General features: G+C 42.0%; 1 protein-coding gene across 8 annotated transcripts in view; it reads left to right on the top strand.

The window, feature by feature from the left end:
- LNX2 (ligand of numb-protein X 2) overlaps nt 1–25425 on the top strand; it is a 59714-nt gene that overhangs the window by 25307 nt on the left and 8982 nt on the right. For 6 of the 8 annotated variants that reach the window (XM_042792876.1, XM_032991041.2, XM_032991039.2 and 3 more), the window contains 6 exons: nt 6548–7066; nt 15774–16012; nt 17094–17293; nt 20977–21348; nt 22826–22972; nt 25174–25351. In XM_042792876.1, the coding sequence (XP_042648810.1) occupies nt 6666–7066; nt 15774–16012; nt 17094–17293; nt 20977–21348; nt 22826–22972; nt 25174–25351 (1537 nt within the window). In that variant the 5' untranslated portion in view covers nt 6548–6665. Of the gene's footprint in view, nt 1–6165; nt 6312–6360; nt 6465–6547; nt 7067–15773; nt 16013–17093; nt 17294–20976; nt 21349–22825; nt 22973–25173; nt 25352–25425 lie in introns of those variants that run through there. The other 2 variants (XM_032991037.2, XM_032991038.2) reach the window with 2 other exon arrangements.

Raw genomic sequence — 25425 nt, 5'->3', positions numbered from 1 at the left:
TTCTATTCTGAGATGATTTATCGGATGTAACTCTGTATTTGCTATAAAGAATGGTTATTTCGTTGCAGAGACCTCTGTAGGATCACAGTCCTCATCTTCCCTGTCTCATTTGAGACCGATTTGACTAAAGGAAAGCTATTTTAATCTCCTGGTCCCAAAATAGAAGCCATTCCATTTGTGCCGTAGAAAATGGCTGCAGGATGATCCTTGCCTATTTGAGCAAAACCTTCTGGCCGCTTGTTTTATCCCCGGGCACCGCATGCTTCTCTCTCCTCCTGCCATCCCCCCGGTGTTGAGCACCCCAGGGTTTGAGGTGCTAGCTCTGGGAGGCGGGCGTCATCCTCCTTCTCTCGTGAGGTTGGATGGCCTTACGCTTTCCCTCGGTTTCCCCTTTCCTTACATCTCTTCGTTCCCTGGTGCGATGGCTGCTTGGACCCCCGAAGCCTCCGCGGGGCAGAGGGCAGGGCAGGCATTCCTCCTGCCCGTGCCCCCGGCCCGGCCCTCACATACGCTGCTGTACAGCGGGGGCCCTTAGCGGCGCGGCGGTAATTAAAGCCCGTAGCCCCCCCCGTTGCCGTGGAAACGCAGCACTCCATAAATACTGAAGACAACTTACGGTCCTGTTAATTTTCCCAAACGCTCCTTATTTGCCAGATCGAAGCGGGGTTTCATTTCGCAGCCTGGAAAAAACGCCGCACTCCTGAACTACCCAGCCAGGGGAGCGCACGCACACGCGCGTCGTTTTTAGGGTATGGCACTCCTGAGGTGGGGAAGGAAAATCATCGCCTGCAACCCATTGCCTTTACAGCCACGATGCTACATCAACATCTGGTGTAGGGTAGGGCTGACACCTCGGCTGTGTGGGCGTTGCTTTGATGGAGCAAAAAGACAGGCGCAGAGGTAAAAAAAAACAATCTGCGGAGAGATGGTTTTACTCTAAGCCCAGCGTTGCCTGGTTGTGGTTCAGTAGAACAAAGTCCCTGTTCAGGCACAATCTTATTTAGTTTGAATATAAAAATTCCTGTCGCTCTGCTGAAAGATTTAAACATGGAAAAGGGCTGCTTATTGGCACAAAGAATTAGGTGTATTGGATAATTGGCATGCGGTGACAGTGTGGCTGCAGCATTAGCAGAAATCTGTCCCAGTCTAATTACTGTGCTCTGCCCATCTCCCATAGGTTTTTTTTCCTGACTTTGAGCTGCCAGATGCCATTTTTTTTACACCACTTTTCAGTTGTTTGTGTTTTCAAAAGAGGAAGAGTCTAACAGGATTACTGTCTCGTAAACTTGAAGTAGAATTGAATTGGGGTTTGGTGTTTGAAGACAGTGCAGCCCTTGGTAGATATCGGTATAATTAACATGGATATTGTAAAGTCAATATGAGTTCCTAGTTCTGCTTCACTTGTTTGCTGTACGGCTTTAATATTAAAGCAGGGATTGTATCTAATGAGCTAGGTCATGCTTATTGGAAGATGTGAAATAACACTTTTCCCCTCTAGTGCTGTGTGCCAGCTATTTATTCTCATCATGTTTTTTATTACAGTTTTTGCTATCTTTTATTCTTCCACTCGAGCTAGTGTCTGCTTTGAAAACAGTTGCGAATCAGCCGGATGCTGTAATTCCTATGAAGAACACTGGACTAGGAATGAAGAAATAATATTTAATTGCTTATGATGTGGTTTTAAGCAATGGATGTAACCACTCTCTAGTTTCCTGGGGCTTGTGTTAATCCACTCCTGGCTGCTGAGAGATCCCGTTCACAGCCCTGGTGTTAGAACAAGGCAGGGGAAGAGATCCGTCCTATCTGGTTTGGGTGCTCAGGTGCTGTGGCCATGGAGAACAGACTTCAGAAATCCCATGACCTTCTAAAATTAAGCCAACCTTTCCCGAAATCCAGGGTGATGACCACACTGTTCAGAGTTACTGATTGATACATGTTATGTGTTGCCTTGCCAGTACAAATCTGACTGACCGTGAAAGGACTGCCTGAGTTTAGGGTCATATGAAACCTTCACTGTAGCTGTTCACCACTTCTCTCCATGCCCTTCCTTTCCCCACTGTGGGGGGATAATAAAGAGATGTGCCGAGGCATTCCTGTGCTGCCAGCAGGCAGCAAAATTTTGAGCCTTCTGGGATGAGAAGCAGCCGCCAGCACCTGGTGGCCTCGAATTGAGAGGAAATACAGGTGGACGTTTTGTCACCTGCAGTTGGTTTGAGCTACACGGTATAAATTAAACATTGATTCAGTGGTTAGATACAGCTCAGTGAGATGTCCGTTGTGGCGTAGAGAGTTGTTAGCTGCAGAAGTGAAAGCTCTGCATCCCAGCTGTTTTGGGATACAGGGACACCGGAGTCCGGCAAGGGAACAGCGGTGACCTTCATCAAAGGGTATTCTTTTGACCTTTGCTTTTGGTTGAGGAGATTGCATAGGGTAGTGAACAAAATAGGAAAGTGTGGTATATTAAAGATAATTTTTAGAGAAATTAGTTGGTAAGATGGGTATTTTCCTTAGTTATTTGCTTCTGGGGTGTAGTCAGATTTTGTTGGAAAATTTTGAACAGTCAGTTAATGGGCTCTAAATCTCCAGGATTTTAATATGAAAATTTAGAAATAGATTACTTAAACCTCTGAGAGCTTTTATTGCAAAATACATATTTCCATTAACTTCAAACTGAAACTAGTGTTAATTATTTGTGACTCGGGTAAAAAACGACAACCATAGTACCATATTAAAAAGGCTAAGTTACTGCTACAATTCCAGCTTGCTTGTGGTTTGGGGTTTTTTTATAGTGCCCAGACAGAAGGAATAAACACTGTGAAATCTGATGTAGGTATAAAGCCTGACATCTTAAGCTTTTGTAAAAATTTGTCGAGCTTCTTCAGAGAATGCTAGTTGAGTCAGTAAGTCAGAACTAGAGGAGGCCTAAGGATAAGGCTGTCTTTTTCAGTCTAAAATCACTGTCATGCACAGTCCAGTTAAAAGAAAAATTCACACAGTTGGATGTCCAGTCTTGTCTAATTCCCAAGTGAATGGTGATTTAAAACTGAAAGCAGGGCACTACCTGCACTGTTTGGATGTTGTAATGAAGTCCTGGGAGAATTATTTCCTAGGGAATTATATGACTTGAATAACAGGCCTGGCTGGCTCTTTTACTCTCTTTATATTTTTTATAATTCTGACTATTTTTCCTGTTTGCAGCTTTCCTGAGCTTGATACCGTCTTGTGGAGCTGGTGATCTGTAGTGATAAGAGATACAGCACGTGATACAAGTGATACATAAAGGGGGTTGAAATAGGGTATTATAAATGACAGTGCTCTGGTATTGTGGATTTCAGGGATATAGTGCTTTACATCAGTGAAATTTAGATCCTGCCTGCTCTCCCCATTGTTGCCTAGACCACAAATACGGTGTTTGTGGACTTTGTAAATCAGGTGATATTCTGCACTGGGAATAGCCTGTAACAAGTCTTGGAATTGATAATTAGGCAGCTGTGGTATATAATCAATACAAATCCTGGTGACTGATTCCTCAGTCATGGAAGGAACAGGCTTGCCCCGCAAGCAGCACAGCAGTGGAGGAAGCAGACAGCAGTGTGGAAGTGAAGAAATCTCAATGTTTTTTTTTTTTTTTGGTTGTGGTTTGGTGGTTTGTGGGCGTTTCAGGTGGTGGCAGTGGTTTTTTGGTGGTTGTTTTGTTTTTTTTTTTGTTGTTTTGTTTTTTTTATGATTATTTTATTATTAAAAATCTTCCTGTTGTAATCCACTATCTATTTCTCCTGCAGCTCTGCCCGCAGAGAGGTGGTGGAAAGGTGGTCAATGTCAGCTGCAGAAAAGATGGTGGGGGGAGTTTATATGGTATTTATTGATGGTTTAAGCTAACAGGGCACTGGCAGTGCTGAGAAAAAGCTTGGGGCAGTGTCAGCTGCTGGCAGAAGTGGCCTTCCCCTGGCCTGAGCTGGCACCTTCGCAGCAAACACAGCTAAGGGCACTCATCCCTGCCCCAGGAGCGGTGAGACACCGGGATGGGGCAGCCGTAGGAATGGGTCTGCTCATCTCCTTCAGCGGTGGGCAACAGAGAGTGACTGCCTGTGTTTCACTGAGGACAAACTTGTGATTTCAGTAAATAGAGCTCGTCTCTGGATATACCTTTCCTAAGAAAGAATGCTTGTCATGGTAGTTTAATACATGACTGTGAAAGCCTGTTTACTCAATAACTTTTCTTACGTTACTTTTTGTTCAAAATTTATATTAAGATATTTAAAAAAATTTTAGCACACAAAAGGATTTAATTACAGCCTTCTAAAAGGGGGGTGCAGGTATCTTTGACTACAGCAAGTATCTCATGGGTATATTTACTCTATGACACTGCCTGGTGCTCTGTAGCGGACTGCTGTGTGAGCCATGGGGACTTCAAAGGATGGAAATGCTAGAAGCCTTCCAGAAGGTGACTCCAGGATGCTCAGTCAGGGGTGCATAACCAGCACTCCATAACTGCAGCACACAGAATGGTCCCTGGGTTTTTCTGTAGCCTTGCTGATGTAGGACTTGCTCCTTTCTCGGGACCTTGGTTACTTGGGGAAAGAGGAATAATCCTGGTCACAGTCAGTAGTAGGATTGGGTCTAGCATTTGGGCAACACGCTCTTCAAATGGCTTTCTCTGCCTGTTCTGCATGTCCCTTTTCTCTGCCTTGCCTGTTGTTGTTGGTACCCCCAAATAGAATACAACGCACACTGCTTGTTCCTCTCCTGGTGCCCTAAGCAGCAAAATAATTTTATAAAGTCACAGATCAGTGCAGTGTTTTTCTAGAACATTTATCTGGTTTATTTTGCATTACATAAAGAACAGCCGTTAGATGGGTCACAACATCCCTTCTGCGTTAATCCAGCAGCATGAACGCAGAGTGGGAGCGCTGCAGTTTGAGCACGAGGTCCCTGTGCGTGGCTCTCCTTATCTGCTCTCCAATCCTTGAACTCTTACATAATACATTTAAGACTGGTTTTTGAGTAATCTCTTTTGGGGTCTCATTTTGCATTCTTAGTCTCCAGAAACAAAGAACTGCTACGCTCTTCCCTTGTGAAATCCTTTGCAGAAGGTGCACGTTATCTACTACGAGGCAGGGCAATTTCCACGGCAGAACAGAAGCCCAGATTACAAATTACTATTTAATCCTTTTTGCGTCAAAGGATATAATAATCCTTGTAAAATGTGCTCTACGTCTTGTGCTTGGCTGTGTGAGGTTAAGGAGCAAGACCCAAAACAGGAATTCTCTTAAAAAGACAGACATGGTGAAATGCATGAGTTCCCCATGAATTTCCGAATATATTTACGACTACATTTCAGCAGCTAAAAATAACGATGATAGGCTGGTACCTAGGCTAGCAGTTTTCATTTCTCCGTATGCTTGCTACTACTCTGCTAGAATACAGTAAGTGTCTGTTGTAAGTGTTGCTTGCTGAATTGCAATAAAGGATTTAGGCACCAAGTAAGCACTGCTCAAATTTGATCCACACCCCCCCCACACACACACACACCAATGAGAACATTTATCAAAACTAAAGAATGGGGAGGTCTCTTAATGTGAGAAAATTTGTTTGATTTTCTAAATAATCCCACTATGACTGTCTAGCAATATGATTTTGTAAGGGAAAGAAGGGTTGGGAGGGGTAAGGATTTAGTGTTTGAAATTGCAGGCTGATGGCTGCACAGTTTCCTGACCAGGCAGCTATTTTAAGAGGGACAAAGTTTAATAACATATGAAGTTTAGAAAATAAATCCAACAGTGACAGACCTACAGTCCTTTGACTAATGTGATTATTGTCACACTGAGTATGCTGTAATTTTGTTAAATAAAAAGCAAAACATGTTAGTTATTTGGAACCAATAGTTTCATAGAATTAGTTTATTCCATATTTTTATTACTGGCCTCTGTACTAAATCAAATGTGATGTATTGGATAGAACCAGTCCCTCTTACTGTGTAGCAGCGCACAGAGAAAACCTGAAGGTAAGTGGTGACAGATATGCAATATTACTAATGGAAAGAGCAGGGTAAGCTGTTTGTTGCTCGTATTTTTAATGCAATATATTTAGATCTTTAATGGGTATTATTCTACATTAATAGTCAAAAACCCAAAAAGGAGAGTGGGGCCAGATTAAAATCATAATCTCACATTAAAGAACACATTTAATTACTTTGTCATATAACCATTATTCCACGATAGGGTATTTCTGTGCTAGACGCTAATTGCACGCTTCTAGTGTGACACTGCATAATGCGGTGTCCTTGCTGTCACAAACTGGTCATCTTGCAGGTGAAAACTGTGCAGTGCAGCAGCTGTTAGGAAGCCATAAAACATTTATGTTGTAAAAGGAATCATGTTTACAGATTTCTTTCTTGCTCTCTTCTATAACAAATTTACAGAAAGCAGGAATGTTCTCTTCATCCATCTAGCTATTGTGTTTTGGTAAACCCAGAAGTCAAAAGTTCTGACAAGAACTTTCATAATTCATGCAAAATGAATAATTTTTCTCTCTTTCTTTATTGTAGAAAATGATGCTTGACTGAAGACTGAAAGTCACCCTGGAAGAAGTTGCTTCCCTCTGAGCTTTTCGTGAGCAACCCCATCCCATGAGGAGGAGAATCTGTCAGCCTTCTTAGCTGGACAATGGGGACTACAGGTGACGACATGTCTTCGGTGGAGCAGAACGCCTCCTTGAACCCTCTGTGCTTCGAGTGTGGCCAGCAACACTGGACAAGGGAGAACCACCTCTACAACTACCAGAACGAAGTGGACGATGACTTGGTCTGCCACATTTGCCTTCAGCCCTTGTTGCAGCCATTGGACACTCCCTGTGGACACACTTTCTGCTACAAGTGCCTAAGGAACTTTCTACAGGAGAAGGATTTCTGCCCACTGGATCGAAAAAGACTCCATTTTAAACTCTGCAAAAAATCCAGCATCCTCGTTCATAAACTGTTAGACAAGCTCTTTGTTTTGTGCCCCTTCTCTTCTGTGTGTCAGGAAGTCATGCAGCGATGTGACCTGGCGGCACATCTCAAAAACAGGTGAGCAGTGCAGATGCTTGCATTGCATGTTCCTTGCATGCTTAATAGGCCAGTTTGTGTAGCAGTAGAAATTGGGGGGCAGAAGGGAGAGAGGGTTGTTGGTCATTCTTAAATTCACAGTAGCAGACTCTGGGAAATGGTCAGTCCGTAACTGTGCACAAGTAGAGCACTGGATCCTGTTTTGGACATTGCACGAGAAATAGTGAAGAACACTTGGAGAGAATTGTGGGGAGAACAACATGATTCAGTAGAGGTCTAAAAAGCATGATTTAGCAGAAAAAGTTAAAGAAGATGGGGCTTGTTTATGGTAGGGGAAAAAAGGTAGTGGTGGTGGGAAATTCTGTCTGCAAAGAGGAAGGAAACAGTGCAACAGGAACAAAGATTTAGTTTGGATTTGAGGGAAAAAAAACTGTTTATAATGGTCTGGCACTGACATAGGTTGCTTGGGTGGTGGTTGTGTATTCCCTGCTTTCAGAAGTGTTTATGAACATGTTAAAAAAACCTTTATGAGGAACAGTTATGGCAGAATTAATTCTCCTTTGAGGTAGGCAGGTGGACAGGATATCTCTCAAGACTCCTGTAAGACCTTTTTTTCTCTGTTGTTTTTTTTTTTTTTTTTTTTTTAAATCTGTTTACTGGACAGATTAATGGTATGTCATGCAGGCATGATGTAGTTTCTAGGATTTTTTGTTTGTTTGAATGCTATACAACATGTCCAACACCCTGTTAGGTTTGTAAAAAACTTGCCATTTCACACCAGTGGGAAGTTTTGGTGAAGCTTTTGTGAGTGATTTTGTGTCAGAGAGGTAAATTCCAATATTACCTGTTTAGGATCCTATTTTGAACTGTTAATAATTTTATAGTTCTTCTGCTTTATGCCGTCCTACTCTAACTATTTAAATATTGAAAGGAGCTCATGCTAGAGAAAGGGAAATATTATTATAAGGTTGGACCAGAGGGTCCTTGCAGTCCCTTCCAGCCTGGTGTTCTACGATTCTATGATTATCAAATTCACATAGAATGCTACTTCATATTGTGCAGAGTACTGCACTTTGTTCTTCCAGCAAAGAAAATGCCTCCGTGCTGCGTGTGAGGTACCCTGCTATGTGAAGATGTTTCATTCTTTTCTGTAAAGCAATGCCGTTTTTCTAATGGCAAAATGTTAAACTTGGCTTGAGAGGTATGTTTGACTTCTCTTGTTTCCTTTGTAGGTTGGAGAATATTTTCGGTAAATGAACAGATAGAGTATTTTTAATCATTAGCTGTTTCATTACATGAGTCATGAACAAAAACTTGGACGTGCCTTTTATGTTAAAGCTAAAATATGGTGGAATTAATGATTCAGGGCTAAAAAAATATTATGCGTATCTATATCAACTAACTTTAAAGTGTTTAGAGATTTAAGAAATTTCAAGAGGAGTACAGTGAAGAATTACATAGAGAAGGAAATTATGTATTCAAAGGAAATGCATCTGACATCAAAGGATCCAGTTTGGGTGAATTGCATCTGCTACCAGGAAATACTCCTTGTGTACAACTCAGTGCGATTTGAAAACCTGTGTTCATTTTGCAGAGAGAGGTTTCAGAAAAGTATGTAGCTGTCCCTCCGAAAAAGCATCAAACCCAGAAGAGTAAGCATTGCGCATATCCATTGTACACAGCTAAAAGGCACTAGGGAAGGACAATTCAATATGCGAGCATTTTTGTCAGCAGCTTTTGTAAAAACAAGCATATTGTCTGGTGACTCTGCGAAAACGGATGGTACAAGTCCTAACTCCCTGGTCTCCTTGGTCATCAGCTGAGATGAGATCTTTCCATTTCCATGACTTTGTCATGGGCTTTGCTCTTACCTGGCTTTGCCATCTTTCAGTTTGATGCTCTTGGTTTTTTTCTTTATTTTTTAAACCAGCCTGCATAAACTTCAGCGGTTGCCAATTTCATGAGGGTGTTTCATGGTTTAGTAGTCTTACCTGTGCCAGCTCTTTGGCCAAAGAGCCCTCCACGTTGGGGTGGAGAACCCTGGGCCCAGACGGAGGGACGGTGGTGGCTGTAGCGGGACAGGGAGAGGTTTCCTTTCCTGTCGTCCTCCCCAAAAGGAGGGTGGTATTAGCTGTGTGCCTCCTCTGCCTGCCCTCAGCCTGGTCCAGTGCCACTGATGGCCACCCGCATGGGAAGGGCCGTTGGAGAGGTGGATGGATCTCCCCCATGAACTTCTTTGCAGGTCTTGGCCTTTGTCCGTTTGGAGGCTCTTGGAGATCATCTTTGGGTGGAGGGGGTGGCTTGGGAGTCGGGCGTAGTGTGGGGGTGTGTGCAGGCAGGTGTTCCGCAGGGAAGGGGAGAGCGCAGCCACCGCCTGCCTTGGAAACAGCTTGTTCTTCTTCCTCCCCACATCCCGAAGGCGTCCGAGGACTCAGAGCCCGGGAGGACGCTGGGCGTGCAGGGTATGCAGCAGCCCTGCGGGCTAGGGTGAGCCTGCGGTTGCCTGGGTTTTATTTGTTGTTGTACCCACAGCATGAATATATATACATGTGCAGCACCGATGTCAGGGAGGTATGGGGACTAATGAGGAGCTTTCCTCTCTAGGTTTGGTTTTTTTTTTTTTTTCCCTTTTTTTATTTCTCCACACAGTTTCCATGTTAGCTTATGCTCTCGCTCGTTTCCTCCAGGCAAGTAATTTCTGATCTATATGATGACTTGGGGGTAGTGAGGAAGCCTAACTGTTTGTTCGATTTATAATCCTAATATTAAACTGATTTGATTTTAATAAAAAGCACAATGCTAGCAAGACTCCTGCTACATATCTGGTTCATCTTCTGGTCTCCCACTGTCACCCCTTCAGTCCATTTTCCTTGGTTGCCATCTCTTTGAGTGATATTAGGACTGTTTAAAACAGGGCCACGTAATTTGTTTGTACATGGAACGCTGTGTATGCTCTCTTTAGGTATACATGAAATATTAACTTACTTAATGCAGAAGGTTATTTTGAAATCCAAATGAGCCGAATCACTAGCTTCTCCTGCTTGTCGACTGGAAAAAAGCTTTCACCTGCAGAAGGCTGCTCATCTTCAATTCCGTCTGTTGTCTTGGGATGCCGATACGCATTTTGAGTACTTTGATTTACAGTTTTCAATTAAGTTTATTTGCAAACATCTGAACACCTGTAAATTATCATTGCTGACATAAAAGATAGCGGCAACTGTGTAGTTTGAGTTTGATTTTATATGGATTAGTGCATCCATCTAAAATTTTAGAATTTTACAGTTCTACTACTGATCATTAAATGTAGGAAGGAAATATAAAATTCAGTTTTATTATAATTTTCATCATCGGTTAATATAAACCAGTCTCAGCAAGCCCTTACATGAGTTGGTTTGTATTTCTAAGAAATACAATATGGTTGGTTAGTTTTCACTGTCTAAAAACATTCACAGTCAGGTTTTCCAGTGTTGTTTTATTTGGCTCCACTTGAGCATAAAAGCTGGAAGAAAATGTCATCGTATCCACCAGGCACCTTGGAGTGTAAGTTTACTGCAAGCTGCTCCAGCAAGAAGATGAGACTTGACTCACAGTCACTAATTGCACTCCATGATACCTTGTTGCATAAAGAAAATATTCTTGATTTATCAGTCTTTCATTACATTCACTGGGGAACTGTGGTTTTCAGTGTTAAACACAATACACACAATCTGATTTAAAGGAAAAAAACATATGAGTAATGCTGAGTTGTACTGGTTTTTCTCATCACTTGGTATAGAAAGTTTGTTAATATTCAGTAAAGTAGGCGCCAATTCCACTTCTAAATATCAAACGTAAATTTATCAAAAGGAAATCTGACAAAAAAATTACTGAGCTTTCGTGTGAATGATTTTAATTCTGATAATTCTCATGGATTATTTAGACCTGAAGAAACTTCACTGTACAAAAACATCCTCTGAAATTTGTACAGATTTTTAATGAGAGGGTTAGATACTGTGTTCATGTATTGCTTTTGAGTTGGGCTTCAGTTTTCCCCGCTATATCCCCCTAAGGTAGAGGAATTATCAATTTGGATGGAGATATTTTTCCAAATATTTGAGTGTCGAGACCAGCGTTCAAGTCAATTTTATGTCAAGTTAAGTTTGAACTTTATATGCGATGGCATTTTCTGGAATTGAAGAAATTATTGAGCTATTAACTGTGTGTCAGCCAGCACGCTTAATATATGGATTTAGATTAACAAGATCCATGGGAAAATTGGTTGTACAGACACAGAATTCTATCATTCACATTCTTGGCAATCCCAGTTATTTTGGTGTTTGTGATAGTGTTGCTGAGTCCTGTTCTTCCCACCCAGTCCCATACTAGCTGCAAGCACTGTCCCTGCCCTGCTCTTCAGAGCACCAGAACTGAAGAGGATCTCTGGGATTTAACCCTCCTTTGACAGGTCTTTTCTTCTACCTGTGTAAGCAGACAGACGACAGCTTCAGAGTTTTTCTGTGTCTGATGGACTCTTTCCATTGCTGGAAAGGTTGAAGGATCCTTCTGTAGTTGTTCTCCATTATGAAGCCACATGGCTCCTTGGATGTGAGAAAGAAATGTGTAACAGAAACACTCTTTTTTCTTTTTCCGGACTCTTCCCTGATTCCCAAACCTAGGTAACTCCTAATGTCTCTTTTTTTTTCTTCTTTCTTTCCTTTTTTTTTTTTTTTTTTGCTAGCAAAAGAAAAAACAAGACCCAAACATTTAACTTTCCAAAGCAACACCGAGTTTTACTCTGAATTGCAGCTGTAAATCTTGCCAGAATTACTGCTAAGGTCACTTTGCTGGCAAAGTTTTATGAGCAATAGCAAAGGCATTTGGGTTGCTTCACCGCAGTCTTTGCTTAAATTCAGCTCCTGCTTGGAAAACGATTTAGTGCAGCTGGTTTCAGGCTATTTGGTGTGTTTGCTTTTATCGAATCTCTAGACTGGGCAGGAGCTGGTGACATAAGTTACAATGAAATCTTTCTTTTCAGCAGTCAGTGAGCAAATGTGTTTTTTGAGCCCCTGCTGTTATTCCACGGAATACACTGTAAACTACATCTTAATTTTGTATGAAAGCTCTTTTTATCTGCGGAGAGGGACTGCTGCTACTGTTCCAAGAAGTCAGCTTTTAAATGAGAAACCCAGCAGACTTGGCTTCAAAAAAAAAAAAAAGAGAAAACTTTTCTTCTCTGTCTGATACGGATTAAGAGAACTTGAAGGTAAAAGCTACTCTGTCACCATCCAGAATTGAGCAAAAGCTGGTGCTAAGGGAGGAGAGGAGGATTTTACATCCCAGAAACAACTGACCTTTGAGTTTCCCAATAAATAACATCACTCAAGTTGCTTTAGTCGGTTGTTTAAGTATCTCTACTCTTGAGCATCTTGATTCATGAAAGAAATTATTTAATTTCTGGAAATTCTAAAAAAAAAACATTTCTGCCTTTCTTCTTGTTCCTAGCCAAGGTATTCTGGCTTTGTAGGTAGATATGAAATGCTGCTCCTGTAAGACACGTTTCAGCCTTTATTTATGCAATTTGTTGTATGAGAATGTTTTTATGGATACAGGAATCCAATCTTCAGTGCTCATTTCGATCCCGAGATGCCCATCTGTGTACATAACTTGTTACAAGATTAGTCCAAAATGCTCTTTATCCCACATATTTGGCAAAAACAGTATTAGTGAAGGTGTGCACCTTTAGAGATTTATTGACACTTGTTAGCTGTCACAACTGCTGTATGATTTTGCTGTTTGTGAATAATACATGCTACTGCCAATAAAAATCTTCTTACGTAGCACATGGAAATGAAAAATCTCCTTATAAGTGTGCTTGAATACCAATACTGGACTTTGCTGCTTGGTAGGTGGCATGTCATGTTTAAAGACCTGGGAATTGGCATCCCGTGAATGAATGTCCCCACCAAACAACTGCTTTCTTGGCAATGCAGTTCCGCTATACTAGGCCGAAAGTTGCAGTCTGTTCCAATTACTGGTGAAGTTGGTGAAGAATCTGTTTTTTCTCTTTTCCTTTTTTTGCCTTGTAGCATGCTGCATAAAAAGGATTCAGCTGAGCTGAGTAGATGTTCAGGAGGCTGTTTATATTTCTTGATATTAGCCTTTGAAATGATAGTTAAATATCATTGGCAAAACCAGACCTCAAATCTATTTATATTTCATGTGACAGCTTTCATCAGCTGCCAGGTAGTAATGATGGGGGAATGTGCTCTGTGAAGGAGGACCTGGCTGTGGTTTAGAAGGCTTTGACAGAAATAGGACACTTCCCGGGGTGATTTTTTTTGTTCTGTTCTGGTTTGATACAGTTTTAAAAATAAATTTCCAAGGTGTGCTTTGCCATCTACACCAGGTCCTTTGGGATCCACAGGCCTTGTGAGCTGGCTGAAGAAGAGTCAACAGCAGAGTGCTTTGGTAGAAGATACCTAAGGAAGTATCTGGTTCACAGTAGTCCAAGAAGGCTGGACTCTGCCATCCAAGCTCAGCGGAATTGAAGGGTGGTCCTCTGACGGTGTCAGCTTTGAGCTCTTCATTCACCTGTTTCCTGAAAAATCACTTCTCCTATAGCAGAGCAGTTCAGGGACAGCAAGGACATGCAGCTTTGAGTGGCTTTGTCCTAAACTCCTGCAGATCCGTGTGGGAGACCACATCTGTCAGAGCTCCCAGTAAGCAAGAGGTTTCCTCTGTAGGAGAATTTACTCCTTGCAGTGTTGCTACAGAAGTGAGTGATGTTGGAGATTTGGTCCTTTTTTTTTTTTCCTGTTGCTAGTGCTAAGATTTGGGGGAGTGTGAGGCTAATCCATCAAGTTAAAGTATTTTAGAAATTTTGAGGGAAGGGATTGCATCTCCCATTTTCTTAGCCTTTTGGGATTGTTGTTTTGAGGTTTGCTATGTGAAATGGTCAGTGCTAAAAACTTCAAGCTGAGTTTCACCTGTAACTGGATGTCTCTGGCCACAGAATAAATAGTGACTGACCAGATTTCTTAGCCGATCAGTCCCACTATGCCAGTGATTTTATGTAGTAAACATTATCTGGGCAAAACCAAGAAGTAGGATAGTGTTCCATCAGAAAATCAGAGAAGCTTTTTCACAAAGCAAAACCTTTCAAGTCATTTTCATCTTTTGTGCTTGCACTTTAACTTTGAATAACAAGATTGCCAGCAGTCACCTTGGGCAAAGCCCCAAGAAATGATTTCTTAAATGTGTCATTTCATAATGTGAACTGTCTCTAATCTATGTATTTATGCATATTTCACAGCACATTTGGGCTATTCTTCTAAACATGTATATCATGACAGATATATATATATATATATAAAAATCATTATTATATATATTAATCATTTTATGTACGTATAACACTGGTGGAAGTCACAAAAGCTATACGGGTGACTTTATTAACATTTTTTGGAGCTGAACAACTTTGTTAACATTTCCTCAAAATCCATCATGCTGAAACAGTCTAACCATATAATTATCAAATCCCCTTCACAGAATGTCAGAACAGAATTGTGATTCTCAAAACATTCTGGTTTAACAAGTTAGGACATCATTAGACTTCTGCTGTCTTTTTACTCTGTTAACACATTTCTTCTCCTGTTGCAAAAATAAATCATTTCTTCTTTTGTTGGAACAATCTGTCAAGTTCCCGAACAGGGAGTCCTTTCAAGAACACAGTTCCTTTTTTCTGACACTGCTACAGAACAAGCATCTTTAGGTGGTCAGCAGCTCCAGAAGCAGGAACTTTAGAAAGGACATCAAATACCGTAAGAGGTGTCACATCAGACACTGGCAAAACTGTCGCACAGGCAGATGTAAGATTGATGTCCACATTCAATTATCTACACATAAATGTGAGACCGTTAGATAAATGAAGGCTTCCCGTGAACTTGCAACATTGCAGCCCTTCCTTGTAATAAATACTGTAGGATTTTAAACATAAGCAGAAAAATCATTGCATTCAGAATAATGGGAACTCACAGAAATTATTGTAGAGTGAAAAGCACCAAATGCTGATGGAGCATTGTTACATGAGGGAGAGCAAAAAATTGCACCTCCTTTGTGAAGTCAGGAAGAAAAAAAGGGCAGACAGGAAGATGGAACACCTTCTACTGATTCAAGAGGAGATGATGAGCCCAGCTGCTACTTTTGCTAAACTTTTCATACAAGCTCCTAGACAAGCATATTTTGTTTCAGTACTTTAATACTTAGATTGCAATATGGATAAAATTTTCATCTCTTTCCTCTGCCAGATGACCGCAGGAAAATATGATGCTTCCTTCTCTTGGCTTGCTTAGGTGAAAGGAGATTGCCTCCGTGGGCCTCCAAATGTGTCTTTGAATGGAGCTTCTCTTCTGTGGAATTGTCTGACAGTCCTGTTTAATCTTTTCAGCAAAGTTACCTTCCAGAAACTGTAATGTATATAACAGAGTCAGTCCACATTCAGAAGGTGTTACAGCACACCCAGCCCATGGCCACAAAACTACGTAGTATACATTTCGTGAAGAAGTTGGTATTGTTCTGGGGTTCTGTCCACCAAAACATATTTTGGCCTTAAATGTGTGTAATATTTTTTGTTGTTAGTTTAAAGCTGCAGCTTTGAAGAAGGTTGATTTCATTTGGTGGAGTACTTGGGCATTTTATGCTACAAACGTTGCCGCAGGCTTGAAGCATGGCATAAATGTTGTCTTCACAGATGTCCTGGGGCTTCTCATCGAAGGGTTGCTCTGGAGAGAAGGAAATCGAGCAAGCTGCAAGCAGAAGCAGAGGGCGAGAGCAGTCCCGGTGGGATGGAACAGCCCAGCAGTTTGTCTTCGGATGCAGATCAGGGAATAGTGCCAGCTGAGCAGAGCTTCGCCTCTCCCGCCCTTCCCACGTGGACAGACGAGCCTGGCATCGACAATCCACCTCTTGAGGAGAACACAGTAGCAGACAGTATGTCATCACTTACCTTCTCAAGTCTCTTTTATCAGATGTGGAAACATTTGTGGTGTCAGAGCCTGTCTCCTGCCAACCATGAATGCATGTCTTCATTTTCTGCTCTTTTCTCTTGCGATTCCTGGAGAAATATTAGTGGGTTTTGGCTATGTGCAAGGATACCACTGTGATAAGGTCACAGTTAGGAAGGAAAGAAGTATCTTGGACTGGGTGCTAGATATCATGGTGCTGTAACATCACGTATCATACCATGGTGCAGTAGTTCATGTTAATCTACTGGTAGCTCTGGCCTTGCAGCGAGACAGAAGGAATGTCTTTTCTGTAAAGTTGCAAAAGTTGTTTTCTAAGATGAGATTTCTTTTCCCTTCTTCCCCCTCCCCCTGGGCCTGGATCAGGAGCCTTCCCACACACGGAGTGCAGTCCTGCTCGAGCGAAAAGGCAGCTGAGTAACTCCTGCATCCATCTGCACCGAACGAGCAGTACCGTCTCTAGCATCTGGGATTTTAGAGAGGAAGTGCCAAGCCTTACCACAGAGGAAGGTGGTCCTGTCCCCTTCCTTATCTGTATTTGCCATCCTTTAGTATCTTCCTTTTTCCTCTTTAGTTGTCTCCATGCTTGCTTCAGAAATGGACTTCTCTTGATCCAGTAACTCAACAGCAGCTCCTAGTGCAGTTGTGAGACCAGCTGATGAAGAGGCATGACCAAGTCATGTGCCATGGGGGAACCCCAAAAACGCTTTTTTTGTCATCATCACCAAATTTGAATGTACAAGTGACCCAGTTGGATATAAAATGTATGAAATTTATTACAAAGGACAAGATCCAAAGGGTTCAGAATATCCCTTTCCAATCCAAATGACCCCATTTCAGGAAGCATGGATGCTACTAAGTCATTAGAGAGCTGTTTCTAATGATCTAGGTATTCCAACAAGTAGTGGAACTAATCCATTTGCACTTGTTGCGTTTGTTAAGCCATTGTCGTGTGGCCTGTTTGCATTGTCCTTTGGTGATTTGCTTTACTGAAAGTGAATGAGGTATAAAGGATATTAATCATCTTTCTTTTTAAAAATAATTGGCAGCAAATCAACAGCCACCTACCTTGCCTGAAGGAGAGATCACTACTATTGAAATTCATCGGTCCAATCCTTATATTGAATTAGGAATTAGCATAGTGGGTGGCAATGAAACGCCTTTGATCAACATTGTCATTCAAGAGGTCTACCGAGATGGGATCATTGCCAGAGATGGAAGACTTCTTGCTGGAGACCAAATACTGCAAGTATGGAGCCTAATTATGTATTCTTTCTGCTTGCTTTCCATTCACTCCTTGCAGAACTGTCTGTTAAATGAGATGGGAGATTTTCCTTGTCAGACTATGTTGTGTAAATGTTAGCTTTGCAATTATCAGTTGGAAAGCAAATTAATATTCAGAGCAGAGCCTGTTGTTCTAGTGCTTCTGGCTATGATGTTTTATGTTGTTTGTTGGATCGGTCCCTGGAATTGTTTTTCCTCCTTAACACCTTTTATCAATGTTTAAAATATGAGGTGGTTTTGTTTTGTTTTTGTTTTGTTTTGTTTTGTTTTTTAAATGTTGTCTTTATTTCAACTTCATGTATGCTTTCTGAAGGAACTCAAGGTTACTTCTGGCTAACAAGTTGGTGTAGTTTGTCCTATGTAAAAAGCAATTTGTGGGTTGTAAGGCTGACTTCACCGAAGCTGTTATTTTAATCTGGCTTCACTGTTACCTTCCAATAGCCTGGGCAGTTCACCTGCTTTTCTCAGTATGTGTAAAAGAGTCAGTGATAGGTCTTCACTGGCATGATTTGAAGCAAGGTGCTCTAAATATTTTTCAAAAAAAAAGTAAACAGTTAAAATTTAAGTTGGTTATGATCGAATGTGTATTTTTGTTATGGATTTAGATAATTAGCCAGAGACAGTATAAAAAGATCAAATGCTGTTAAGTTTGGACTTTTGATCTTATACTAGGGGAAGGGGTTGTTTATAGTACTCTTAAGAACGGCACTGAGTTCTACATAAATGAGACAGTCCTCCAGCTTTTTTCTATTTTTAATCACTCTGCCTGAAACAAATATCTTGCCATCATTTCAAACTGACTTCAGTAACAATGTTTGCTTTTGATCTGATAGCCTAAGATCAGTCCAAAATTAGTATCAGCCTTTTTTCACTTCACTTTTTTTGAAATCAAGATGATAGCAGTAGCTTAAATGCTGCAGTTACCCTTGGAATGAAATTAGTTTGCACTTCAGAAAATAAAGTCCCCTTTGAGAAATGTGCCTTTTTCCTCTCTTGGAGTGTTAGCATAGTGGCAGGCCAAGAAAGCAACCCAAGAGGTTTCCGAAATGTTGCCTTTTTAACAAGCAGTTGCAGACACTGATTGAATGCTGCCTAATTTATTTCGATACTCAAGGGCCCTCCTTCGTTGCCAGAATAGGGAGCTTGAGCTCCAGCAAAGCTTTGGAAATTCTTGCTGTTTGGGCAGGGGTCCATTATACTTTCTAAAGCCATAAGTGGCAATAAATGGATTATAAATAGGATTTATAACCTTCAGTGAGTCTTCCCTAGCAATGTGCTGGCACTGGGGCTGTCAGATGCTAGCGAGGTGTCCATCAGAGTCCTCCTGTCACGCTGAGGGATAGGTACAGGAGGTAAAAGCCAGACTTTTTGGAAGATACAGTATCTTTATTGCTTTGAATTTACCTGTGCAGGTGCTGAGCTGTTGTATTAAAATGACCAGGCTTGGTCTCTGCTGGCTGTAATTAAGTGCAGAGTTAGATGTACCTCAGCACGCACGCTTCAGTCGGATATTTCTGAAAATGTCTTCAGAGGTTTTTATGAGCAGTAAAGGGCTAAAAGAAAGCGAGGAAGGACTGCAAGGTGAAACTCAGCAGTTTCTTGCCTAGTCAAACAAGAAGTATTACCCTTTCAAGATCTGAGGGAACGGCATTTAGTAACAGCTACATAAAAGCGTAGGTTGTCTGCAAAGTATAGATAGGTGCCTAACATTTTCAAAGTGCTCTACAAATTGTCCCTTTTTTGTGCTGGACTGTGACTGTAATTCATGTAAAGCAAGTCCTAATGAGAATCTTTTTCCTCGAGAAATGCTAAGGCTGTTTTATTCTGAAATTGTGAACTGCCTTGTAGAAAGAAGAATCACGTTTTATTGCATATATTCTTCTGTGCCCTTTGAATGCTTCCATATTTTATGTATTTACTTTAGCTAGTGACAGCTAAAAATAAAACTAGATTTAATTTAAGGGCTCTGACGGATGAGCCCTGGTGGGTTTTGCTGGTAGCAGCTCTAAGTGTTATTCCTCCTAGCTGTGCCTCCTTTCCCTCTGCCCAAGGTTACGGCCTGTCTTGGGGCAGGAGCAGACCGGGACACGGCCGTGGTTCGGTGTCAGAGCTTGCGGTGCTGCCGGGAGTGACGGATTGTTACCCGGCATCGGGCTGGAGGATGGAGGTGGCTCCGGGAGGGCTGCCTCCCTCCTCGCTGCTGGAGCGGCAGCCTCTTGCCAGGGGAAGGGTCCCGGTGGCTACGGGCACCCCTTTGCCGTGCTGGAACCACCACAGCCAAATCGTTTGGCACTGACCTCTCAGAGCCCCTTGACAAAGATGCAGGATGTAAATGCAGTGGCTGTCATACGTAGATCTCTGGATCCTTTCTATTTTTTTTTAACTGTTAATATTGATATTAAACAGTGGGAAGCTGCAAGTTTATATTTTTACGTACTTAGGTCGCAGTGGGGACCATTAAAAGGCTTAGGTAAGGCAGGTCAGTACAGTCCATTTGGCGTTAGTTTCTATCTGCTAAAATTACGTGGCAGGGCTTTGGCCATCAGGGCACAACAGCATGTGCTAAGGATGAAGTTTTAATGTTAATTTTGAACCACTTCTTGCAGAACAAGGCAAATGCAGCTTGGTTTTTGGTGGTGTTCCTGTTTTCTGGCAAATCTCATGGCGCTGTCAATTTTCATCTTAACTTTGTAGTGCAAGAAATGATTGAGGATTAATGATCTTTGTATCAGTGGGCCGCGTAACGAACACAATTCTTGTTTACAGGGAGGGAAAGCTTAATCTGTATTTCGTTTGCAACTGAATTTTGAGTGATAACAGGTTGTAAGTCCCAAACTCTGACCTAGTTAAAGTGGAAAATCTCCTAAGTTCATGCTATGATTTGAGAACTAATGCAACCACCCTTTTCTACTCTCTTAACGAGCAAATTTCATTACTCTGGATTTCAAGGGGTTTTGTTTTAATTTTTCACATCATGGAATTCTTGCATCTCGTTAGACATAAGCTTTCATCAGAGATTTGGATGTATTCTCTTTATAGCTAATATTTTATAGTTTTAAGTGATGCTGGGCTTGACACTGAAAGCACGTGCAAAGTTCTTGTCCTGGAGAACAAACAAGATAAAGATCTAAGGAAGACAGGTGTAGGAGACCAGGAGAACAAAAACCGTGGACTGTGATGACAGAAGGTGTTCGCTGTTAGAGAGATGTTGTCATCTTTCCGGGAAGAGGCCTCAAGATGCACCAGGGGATGTCTAGATTGGCTATTAGGAAACATTTCTTCACCAAAAGGGTTGTCAAGCATTGGAACAGGCTGCCCAGGGAAGTGGTTGAGTCACTGTTCCTGGAGGTATTCAAAAGACCTGTAGATGTGGTGCTTGGGGACATGGTTTGGTGGTGGACTTGGATTCAGTGATCTTAAGGATCTTTTCCAACCTAAAAATCAGTTTGTAGGCTGAGCAGCCAAAGTGGGTTTGCAGGAGAGGATGGAAGGACAGGAGAGGAAGCCTGGTACGATCAGATACGTAGGTTGCTCCAGGGCTGGTTTTGCAGTAAGCTCTGAATTTAGTTTGGAAAGGACTTTATTTCCATGACCAGGAACAAGTAAACATGTGAAAATACCATTCGGATTTTTGTTGTTGTTTTGCAGGTCAATAGCTTTGACATAAGCAACGTGTCTCACAACCACGCTCGAGCTGTGCTTTCCCAGCCTTGCTCAGTGCTGCACCTCACGGTGCTGAGGGAGCGGCGGTTCGGCAGCCGCACGCACAACCACGGGGACACCACCAGCTCCTCGCGGGAAGACAGCTTCCAAGTGACACTGCATAAACGCGACTCCAGCGAGCAGCTTGGCATTAAACTTGTGCGCAGAACAGACGAGCCAGGGGTTTTTATTCTCGACCTTTTGGAAGGGGGCTTGGCTGCTCAGGACGGCAGGCTCTGCAGCAACGACCGTGTACTTGCAATTAATGGACATGACTTGAAGCACGGGACACCTGAGCTCGCTGCTCAGGTTATACAGGTAATTTACATTCCCTACCCGAGTCCTTAGCTCAGCTTTATCTCTCGGGCAAAGCCTGGGGTAGAGTCTGTCCCAGACAGAACAGCTTGTGTAACTCCTAAAAGCCTGCAGCGATGCAATTTGCTGTGCTTTATGTTCTGGAAATAATAGCGCAAAGCAGAGTCTGCTTTGGCACCTAGCAGATGCAACTTCACCTCCTCAGAAGTGAAAAGTGCATTCGTCTTCCCTGGCATACAGGCTGAAGGTTAGAAGGCTGCTCGTGTGAGCAAAGAGAGTATCATGTAGCCTATTGCTTAGCAGAAAAAATAATGAGGATGGTCATTATATTTGTGTACGTACTGTAGTTTTAATCTCTGAGTAAGCTCTAGAAAAGCCACCTTTGTTTTGCATTGATTTGCCTGTGCGTGGAATCGGGGTTAAAACAGGAACGTGATTTGTCAGACTTTGTCCTCCTAGTTGCTACCTATTGCCTTTACAAAAATAGGTCTACCATGAGTCCCGTGCAGTAAAATTAATTTTCTGAGTGTTCAAGAAAGGGCTGTTCCCAATATCTGGCTCTGCTTTGGACACAGATATTACCCAAAGCTTATGAACCTTCACTGTTCCCACAGGAAAAGCTTTACTCCATGCCTTTCTCCCAGTCTGTAAGGAAACAGCTGCAGCACATTGCTGCTTCCTGATGATGGGATGTTGGTGAAAATTGCTCTGGTTTTAGCAAAGTTGGAATAGACCAGTAGTAGATTTTTGCAGTCTACTGCAGTCATATTTGCTTAACCCAGAACAACATAAAGAACTCCGATACAAATGAGTAGTAAAAATTTGTTTCAGGAATCGTTTCAAGGGCTTCCGCTCCAGTTAAAAGAAAATAACAATCATCTGTGAATTGTCATTTCAGTTTCCCAATTTTTAGAAACAGTGAAGTGTTCAGAATTTCACACTGAGTAATTTGTACCTGTTGAGGGGTGGGTTTGCAGCAATCGAAAGAGTTGACTCTTCAAACTCCAGAATTTGATGGTCTGCTCATATATAACATCGTTCTTGGAAGTCTCTTTGGGAAGTACCAGAGGTGTTCAGCGCTTTTGACCCGGTTCTGCAGACCCTAGAGCCATCACGTGGGCATTTCTTTCTTTTATTGCTACATGTTGCAGAAGTTCACAGAGGCTGCAAATGGAATTGGATGAGTTTTAATGTTTGAAGCTTCACAACACAAAGTGAGAAACAGTCCTTTTGGCAAAGGATTTCCAGCTGATGTAATATTGGAGGCAAAGGAGGAGTGTTAATCTCCCCTCTGTTCTGGGAGGAATTGCAGCAAGATGCAAGTAAGGAACTGTGCAGTCTAAGCAGTTTGTGGCACCCCAGCAACTGGAAAACAAGTTCTGCCGTTGTCTTGTTTCATATTTCATCATGGGTTTTCCTCCCTCTCTGCTAATAATCAATATCCTATCAGCTTCATTACTTTGTTTTATATATTCGACAGGCTAGTGGGGAGAGAGTGAATTTGATCATCTCTAGACCCTTGAAGTCACAGACAGTCAGTATTATCCGAGACACCGGGACTCACAACAGCACCCCACACCAACACCAGTCCCAGCAGCTGTTTCACAGCAGGCCCAACTCGCATAAGGTTGGTGTTTCTCCTTCTAAGAGGTATAAATACCATTTTATTCATGCGATGGTCTAAGTATGTAGCAAGGGAAGACTGGTAAAAAGGGTTATATTTTCTTTGTTACCTACTTAAAAAAAAAAAAAAAGATGATGACTTCCAAGTACTCAAGTCCTATATCATGTCTGGACTGGGAACGAAAGATGTGCAGCAGCTTTTCACTGTTTTTTGTGATTTGCCAGCTGCAGTGAAAGAGCAAGTTCTCTGAGCTGATGCAGCTGTAGCTGTTAGACCTTGTCTGAGACAGTGGTGCATGTGTTGCTGCTGCATGGGAGAGCTGTCATTCCAGAACATTGCTTTTTTTGTTGCCACTGTGCTGGTTGCAGCCAGCAAGGACAGGAGGTGTGGTGCACACCATCCAACGTATAAAAAGCATGTTGGAGGGATGTGCCATCTCCCCCGTGGGCCAGCAGTGCTGGCCGCAAGACTGCCGAGTTCTGCAGGGTCAAGCATGGAGAGACAGGCAGAATGAAGAGCCTTTCATGAAGCCAGTGTCAGATTACCTGGAAGACCTGCAGAAATAAAGCCTGTGCTTGAGATGTTCTTGTAGTTAGAAAAATAGGACTTTTCACTGTTGAGAAGTTGATTCTGTGAAATAATTGTCGTGTTGATCATGTCGACCAAGCTACCTTTCCTCCTGTTCACTCTGTTAGCATCACTGTTCAACGTCATACTTCTGCTGGGAGGATTTACAGGTGTCGGTAGTATCTTCTTAGAAAAGTTTGGGTAATTTCAGAAAAGAACAAGTGAGGCTCTAGGAAGCTTGCTTTCCTCCTGAGGGATAAAGGTGAGTGGCCGTTAGTACTTGCCACAGCATTAGGCCATATCAGCACAATGATCACAGCTCATCTATATCGGAGCTTGAACCCACTTCCCATCTGCCAGCGTGGGCTGTGTTCATATTGCAGATCCAAAGCTGATCCATTGGCTGAGCTGATTCCCCTCACGTGTCTGTTCTGTCCGTGGGATCTTTCAGAGTGGGAAGTCCCATGTAACCGCAAGTGGACGTTTCCCCTGTTGCATGCCATTTATCTTTGCCTCTCTCTCATTAACCTACAGTTGGCTTAGAAGTCTTGGGGCTTAAAATATGTTTATATAATTGCATGGCATCAGCCAGTTAGTCGTAAAGCCTGAAGACTTAAGAAGGAGCTGTCTTCATAAGCTATGGTATGTATACATACAGCTGCATATGTGATTAACGTGTATATGTGAGGAGCAGAGTCAGTCGAAAAGGAGCATTGGAGATTGAAGAAAGAGTGTTGCCTTTTTCCAAGAGAATTCAGGGGAATAAATAAGTATTTGTGGTTGGAAGAATCTCCCAGATTATTTCTTCTGTTATTTTGGATTCCTTACAAGTATTATGTTAATTTAAGATGCTCCTACAGGTCTACGTGCAGTGGTTTGAATGTATCTCTAAATACCCTGAAGAAGAAGGGCTTCAGCAACTAAAATATACCTTGATTCAGGTATAAATCATTTTGATGGGGCTGAACTTTGTAAGTCAGGCATTAGAAAGTTAAATACAGGATCTCTTTTTGCTTCAAGTTTGGGTCTTTGTTGTAATCATTAGGGAGTCTGCACAAGGCATCTATTACCAGCCTTATGGCATTGATTGGCCATAGTTACTTTGTGCTCTGGGAGATTCTCTGTACCAGCTGTGAAGGAAAACCTGATGTATAAAGACTTTAAGTGGTCTCTCTTTGTCATAATTTCTTTGAGGCTTCTTTGTAGTTCAGGGCCATATTCCACTGACAAATGAGGTAATGCTGATGTTCACCAAGACATCAAAAGATTTGTTTCTGTTTTGTGTCCAGTCTTTTGACCATGTGGTTTTATAGTGCAGTTCTAAAATTTAGCCTATTCCAGTGTAGGATGCTAAGAAAAACTGGAGTGAGATTTTCAAGATGGGTCGTTACAAACTTTCTGCCTATATATAAGTATCTACATGAGTGGCTCTTCTGTTTTTGTTTTGGTTTTTTTTTTTTCCTAACCTGGAGGAAATCCAGCCAAAGCCGATTTGCACTACTTAGTCGTTTTAAACCATTCTGTTAAAGTGCCAAAGTATAGCTTTGGGGTGTATTTAGTTGTGTTTTGTTCTGTTGTGGTTTTTTTGTTTTTTTTTTTTTAAAGTTTTAACAATGTTATTTATTCTTGTCAAACAGGATCTCTCCCAGTGCGTTACGTGCCAAGAAAAGCACATTACTGTGAAAAAAGAGCCGCATGAATCTCTGGGAATGACAGTGGCAGGAGGCAGAGGCAGCAAAAGTGGCGAACTGCCCATCTTTGTGACAAGTGTACAGCCTCACGGGTGTTTGGCAAGAGATGGCAGGATTAAACGAGGTGGGGCTTGGCTTTCCTGGTGGCATGGGTGGCCTCTCACTGCTGTTTGATGAGTACATGCTTTGGAGTGAGGT

The sequence above is a fragment of the Tyto alba genome, unplaced genomic scaffold (assembly GCF_018691265.1).
Source record: "Tyto alba isolate M040663 unplaced genomic scaffold, T.alba_DEE_v4.0 Super-Scaffold_2, whole genome shotgun sequence".
NCBI lineage: Eukaryota > Metazoa > Chordata > Aves > Strigiformes > Tytonidae > Tyto > Tyto alba.
The sequence above is the reverse complement of the archived record's forward strand: the minus strand, read 5'-3'. Positions and strand labels throughout refer to the sequence as shown.